The sequence below is a fragment of the Schistosoma mansoni genome, chromosome 2 (genome assembly GCF_000237925.1).
Source record: "Schistosoma mansoni strain Puerto Rico chromosome 2, complete genome".
NCBI classification, from domain to species: Eukaryota; Metazoa; Platyhelminthes; class Trematoda; order Strigeidida; family Schistosomatidae; genus Schistosoma; species Schistosoma mansoni.
The window spans coordinates 32,833,912-32,840,835 of record NC_031496.1 but is presented as its reverse complement, the minus strand read 5'-3'; the positions used below and the strand labels follow the sequence as shown (position 1 = coordinate 32,840,835).

Genomic DNA, 6,924 nt, shown 5'->3' with positions numbered 1-6,924 from the left:
GGTGGCTTGAACATGTTCTACGAATGTCGTCCCAGAGACTTCCACGTCGTGCAATATATGCCGAATCTGTGACTGGTTGGAAAAAGCGGAGAGGGGGTCAGTGTATGACATGGTGTCGCGGCATGAAAGAGAGCTGCTAAGGGCTAGCTTCTGTTGGTCCTTCACGACTCCCTGGCTGGGGTCCGAGAGATGGTGCAACACAGTGTCTAGAGACGCTACCAGATATGGCTCAGAATAGAAGCCAGTGGCGATCCTGCTGTAACCTTCTTTTACTTTCTTAATAAAGAGTGGTTCCAACTTTCTTAACTGAAAGAGTCTTCTGGTTGTACATTTCAGTCCGCCTTATCTTTTCATCCCTTCCCTTCCAACTTTCATTATTTTGTGTGACGCATATGTATCTGGTGCCCTTTTTTACCAATATGTATGAGTTTAACTAAATAAATAATCATTTCGCTGCACTGGTATAAATATCACCCTGGGTCAATGTCTACTTCACTCACGTTCTTTTGTCGTTTATAACCAGATACCGGAAATACATACATACGTAAAATACATTCTAAATGAAATAATATTCATTGCACGAAAAAATTGAAATGAAAAGTATGATATTCAATAGATTTTATCTTGTCTTTTGTTTACAGCTATCTGATCCACTTGACGATGTATCTTGGAAAATTATGGTAAGTTCTAGCGGAAAATGTACTTATTCAGAAATTTGTTGTCGTCAATTTTGTCATTTTGAATGTCGAAGTGGTCTGTGAGGTACATATTGTTTTTTAGACTTACAGTATTATTAGAATACTATAAGTTATCTAGTGAAGGATTTTAGTGTTCAAAGCATATTTAACTTTCAAACAATAGGTAATAGGTTCGAATCCTACTACTCTACGTACTTTGATTTGGTCAGTCGAGTAACATCACGAGCTTTAACATAATATTCTTTATGCAGTTGATATGTCAATCCGAAGTGACCTGGTTGATCAATGAATAAAGACAGAAATTTCTAGTATATCGCATATCTCTATTGTAACATATACCTCTACTTATTGTATTTTCCAAAAAATAACTTGTTTTTGGTTCATATTTGGTTCTTGATCAGACCGTCTGGTTACTGAGTGTGTGTCCTATGTGAGATTAAGCATCACTGACGCTCTGACAGGACTTTTCAGGTTAATGTAAGTGAAATTATATGCGTGAAGTGGAAGACGTGAAGCGTTAGATATGTGTATACAAATGAAAGAAAGATAAATGACTGATAACTGCATATTGAAATATGATAATCCTCTAAATACAGGGGAGCATACAATTAACTAACCGGTATTACGCTCTTACAACATTACGGTAGACGACAAGTTTAATAAATAGAAATTAATTAAAAAATCTGCTCATATACTGTCACCTAAAGTACTGAAATAAATGCTAAAATTTCTCTTGTTTAAAATCTGTTTCATGTCAATAGCGAAAAATTGGTTATGAACATGGTCAAGGATTGGGTGTTAATGCTCATAGTGTAGTTGAACCGGTTGCATTGAGTAAACAAAAAGGCAGAAGTGGTCTCGGCTCAGTAAAAACAACATCATCATCTGATAAAAAGATTGAATCGTTTCAGGCGAACTGTACCAATCTTCCAATCGAAATTTAGTCTGGCATGAAGGTTGTGATGATGATTATACTACAGCTGATGGAGATTATACCTGGTCATAGTCAATGGAAGGCGAATGTCCTACTAATTCCTTATCGTAATTGAATTCTCTAATTATCAGTCCCGATGAACCGGAGGCTTTAGGTCCGCCTATTGAAGAGTTGGATAATGAAGATATATTCTGCTCGATTCATCTTGTTCAGGAAGTTTTAAACTATAAGGTCCGGTGATGTTTCTTAACTAATTTACTTAGTTCTATGTGTTTTTTTAAAAAGGTGGAATATTTGATTGTTAGTTTAATTTCGAGACATTTACACTTCTTTTTAATCATTGAGTTCGTTTACTGTATGTCCAGTTCTAGTATAAGAATAGGTTTTGAGAAAATTGGGGGCAGCCAAATGGAGGAGTGGGATAAATTCAAGAATATTCTGTCTCAGTAATCGCCGCATTGATGCATAGACTTTCTTGTTAGCGTCATCTCAATCGTAATCAATGGTAACGCGGTTCAAAATTGATCTCAGGATGTTCAAATGCATTTATTCTTTGTTCACTTCTGGATCTCAAGTTTTAATAGTAATACATTTTATTATCTGAGTTAATCTCTTCTGAGTGATTGCGTTACGACTCGCACTCTCTTGAATGGATTTCGGTCACCGAACCTTGGTTAAGTTACTGGCCTCCAAGTAGCAAGATTACATGCGCACGCCGCCACGCTACACTATTATTATTATCATCACTATTTTTAATCTTTTAGGGCTGCAATGAAAATGGCCAACATCGATTCAATCTTTAATGGAATGTTTACAACTGCTGCTCCGAAAGATGTAAGTGCATATTTTGAGTTGAATAAAACAATAGTGGTCGTGCTTATTTCACTGTTACATTTCTCCAAATAATTCTTCGAATACTGGAGTTGGTTAGGTGTAAAGAATAAGTGAAAATGTGATTATTTGGAAGCTGTTTGCTGCTGCTCCAGTTTTTATATACGTACATTTATTATGAATTTCATTTCATTAGGATTTTTTGAACTGGGTTGTTTGATGTAAAAGAACTAGTAGTGTAATGTTCTTCGGGCTCATCTACATTCTGGGACAAAGTACATACTCGATCAAACTGTCAAAATCGTTTGATGTTTCATTTCGTCCCTTCTATAATGAAACGATCAATCTGTCATTAAAATAATTCAAGGGGTGATTGTTTTCCATCAGACGGATCCCTAATATCCGACCTCATAGAGATGTTTGGGGACAAAATAATAGCTAAACACTGTGAATATATAAATCATGGAGTTAAACCTACTATATACTTATGAAGTAGAATGGGCGTAAGGACTAATTTCTCGGCTAGCTGAAATATATATATGGGTGAGATTGCAGATCATCAATATTCAGCATATGAACTCGTAATTTTCAGTACTGTTCAACACATACTCTGGTAGTCTCAAATGGACCGGCACTCAAATCAAGAACATAGTGGACACACTTGTAAGTATATTACATTTTTTACTCGAATTTGGGGCGTATTAATAAACAAAGAGGTTATCAGCTAATGAATACAAATAAAATTTGATAATGATGGAATGGATGTAGTTTCAAAAATTTTGACAAAGAATGTTGACAACTATTCATCGGATGATACTGGTGCAACGGAAATGATGGTTGTTGATATGCACACATTGAACATTATTGATGTCAGTCATGAAAATGACGTCACAACACACAGAAATCAAATAACATAGTGGACACATTTGTAAGTATATTACATTTTTTACTCGAATTTGGGGCGTGTTAATAAACAAAGAGGTTATCAGCTAATGAATACAAATAAAATTTGATAATGATGGAATGGATGTAGTTTCAAAAATTTTGACAAAGAATGTTGACAACTATTCATCGGATGATACTGGCGCAACGGAAATGATGGTTGTTGATATGCACACACACAATGAATATTATTGATGTCAGTCATGAAAATGACGTCACAACACACAGAAATCAAATACGAAGAAGTAAGCGTCTTCAAGCACAACGCAATCCTTCTTCTGCGTCGACATCTTCAACTGATCCAAGTGAAGGAGAATAATGCATTTCAACAATTTATCACCACATATATACAAGACTGTCATGTATGCCAGTATTGATTTCCACACCGGGACTCGAACATAATGCCATCCACTTCAAGTATACAACATGTTATCTATTTTATCCCTGAGTTTAGTTGGCCAGTAACATGTTCGGTTTGCGTGAACAATCCATGATTTCGAAATAACATATGACATAATAGTAATATCGTGGCGGTGCTCATAGAATGTCAATTCGGTAACTAACACTGATGAAAATTGAGTCTGTAGTTTACTGGAAACATAAATGTTAGTGATTTAAACACTGGCTAACTGAACTAAGATGCTCAGTGGATGATGAGGATGCTGGATGTGAAGAAATTACGTGGTGAAATTCTCACTTTTGTAGTTTCGTTGCGCGAATTCTCATTTCCTATTTTCATGACTAAAACGCCCACTTTTACTTTCAGTTCGTGTTTCTTATGTGGAAGGACCTTGATTTTAATTGGTTCGTGTTCTCTCATAGTGTGCTATGTTGTGACGTTTTTCAAAGAAAATTTTCGCATTGCATGTGTACGCGTGAGTTAAATGCTTATTCGTTCGTTTTTCCGAACTGCTTGTGGGAGAAATGTTAACCCAGCTAAATCCGGTCATCTCTCATCAGTGAGTCGAATCACGGTGCAGTGGGATAGCTCGACAAGTTTCCTTGTTGTGTTGTTGACGTTTGTTTTGTACACCCGCCCTACATAATATCCTAATCTGTCGAAAATAGTAATGAATGCAGTGTTATTCATTTAAAGTGAGCAACACAGTGTTTGAGTCCCAATCTTAAGTTCCATATTGGTTAGAGATTTGTTTTAATTCTAGTAAATGAATATTTTTGAGATACTCATAGTGAAGTGGTACTTGTTACTTCATATTTATACATGAACTCCGGTTTGAGAAGTTAGTTTCCAAATGTCAAATGAGATGAGTACATTTCAGTCAAAGTTGTGATTTATAGAAATCAGTAATCATTTTGAAAAACGACTGTCGTTTCACTGTTTCATTCACCATATCTGCCATAGTATTCTTATTTCCATCAACCACTAGTCCAATTCTTATTGTGTGTGAACCATATTAAAATTCAAACATCAATTGATAGGCATTCAATTTCACACACTACAATCTTTAACAGCATCAATGTTTTCAACATAAACAAATAAGAGTTAGTTAATATTAACGGTGAATATTGTTAGTGAAAGAAGAAATTTGTGATTAATTATTTTGGCAGCTAATTAATTATTACAACAATATGGGTAAATGAGAAATGAGTTAAGTTCAGTATATCACTCGCAAATTCAAATTCATTTAGTTTCCATCTTTACCTGGAATTCAAACAGAATCATATGGATGGTTAGTAATATGATAAATCATACAAATGTACATTTGAAATGAACGACTGGACAAACGTAAAACTGTTTAATGGATCTTGATCAACATGCATGTATTCATTTGATCAAACATGATGTGGATCACACTGAAGTTATGGATCCTCATTTATCTTGACTGTATCTCAAGCATCCATTTGGATAAATATCTCAATTCAACAGCAATTGAGTATTAAATCTAATGAGCCGACCTGTAGTAGTTTGTAACTCTATTTTGCGCACTTCCATTATCCAAACACACAATATTTCGGTTTCATACAACACTTCACCGTTAAATAGTATTCCATATATTATTGTCAGTAAATTTGATTCAATAGGTTACTTACTTATCGCTTTGAGTATTTGTGATAGAAAATCATACTTAGCTGAAATGTGGGAAAATGAAATAAAACCACCAAATGACTGAATGTTCATTTACTTCAATATCTATCTCATCATTAATGGAAAGACTAAGACAAAAAATTGGTGGTTATTTTCCGTTTATGTCACACATAGTGTTTGTATAGGCAATTGTTTAATACGTTGAACAATGTTCATGTGAAAGTGATGTGTTGGCTGAATACTTGCATTTCGGTTGTCGGTTTTCTAAGTTTGTTCTATCGAATTGGTCTGCAGCGTAAAGCGCTACCTCACTATCTTAACTTTGATATTTGAATGGAGAGCTATCGCAAAAGATGGTGGATGCGTTAAGCAAGAACGTCCGAATACAGATAAGTACCAATAAACTGTTTCATTTAATTTGTAGCATCCGTGTCATTGTATTTGCGTTCATTCCTTAAACCATCAGGTTGATGCTTTCGTAGACATTTCACATAGTACTACAGTTTGTGGATAACCATTATTCAGTGAATTACATGTGGACATGACACAGTTACTCAATAAATCAATCAAAATATACAAATGTTTTTCTTACAGAATACGATGTACAAATCTTTAAAGAGTTGGAATTTCAAATCAATATGCGCATTCATTAGTCTAACATCTGAAATACAAAATGAATTCGGTTAGGAAATCATCCATGAATATTGTTTACTTGAAGAGATCATTCAACATGTTTTGAGCAACAAAGTAATGAAAACCAGCATATATGAAGACCAGATGGATCGTGGAAGAATAATGGAGAGTCACATTGTTCTCTTTACCATGTCCCCACTCGTTTGTGAAAGTCATAGTGAATATTTAGTCCATGCTTTCAGCTTCTATTCATTTTACTAGATTTCTTCTGTAACATGAAATACTTCATTCATGAGTATTACACTCGTTATTAATCGTTCCAAATTGCAATGCCATCAGAGGTGATGAATCTTTTGTCGCATTTCTATATCAAATTATTTTAACCAAGTTACAAAGGTAAAAAGGAAGTAGTGTTGAATATGAATTACAGTAAGGAATGTCAGGTTATATCTATCACATTCATTAATATCAAGAGAGACAATTCAAGTAAAACTACCTGATGTACGGTATGGTATCAGCTTATTACAAATTTTGAAACTGTTCTCAGATATCACATCTAATTAGAAAATAAAAGAAAAATTAGAAGACGAATCACTTCACTAGTTTCATATTCAGTCTGATCAGAAACCATGTTGATCTGGAGGAAATAAATTGTGAGCGGAGATGTATGGTGACTTATGACCGAGAAATAGACTTCTCAACTGAATATCACTACATCCTGGTGTCGATATTCATTTCGAGACTCCGCTAGATACCATCCATCTCTGCTGAAAACACTTGTGACTCAGTGGCAATATCGAGGTAATCCGTACAGGTAACACAATTGACGAAACATACTG

At 34.8% G+C, this 6,924-nt stretch overlaps 2 protein-coding genes across 2 annotated transcripts; both read left to right on the top strand.

The window, feature by feature from the left end:
- Positions 1-593: 593 nt before the first annotated feature.
- Smp_046180 (hypothetical protein) lies at positions 594-1,642 on the top strand (the record flags this gene model as incomplete). Its single annotated transcript, XM_018796418.1, has 2 exons — positions 594-680; positions 1,460-1,642. The coding sequence occupies 2 exons, from the start codon at positions 594-596 to the stop codon at positions 1,640-1,642; spliced, it is 270 nt and encodes an 89-aa protein (XP_018650633.1).
- A 6-nt stretch (positions 1,643-1,648) lies between these two features.
- Positions 1,649-1,747, top strand: Smp_192160 (hypothetical protein; the record flags this gene model as incomplete). The annotated part of the gene is made up of 1 exon (XM_018796417.1): positions 1,649-1,747. The coding sequence occupies one exon, from the start codon at positions 1,649-1,651 to the stop codon at positions 1,745-1,747; it is 99 nt and encodes a 32-aa protein (XP_018650632.1).
- Positions 1,748-6,924: the final 5,177 nt, after the last annotated feature.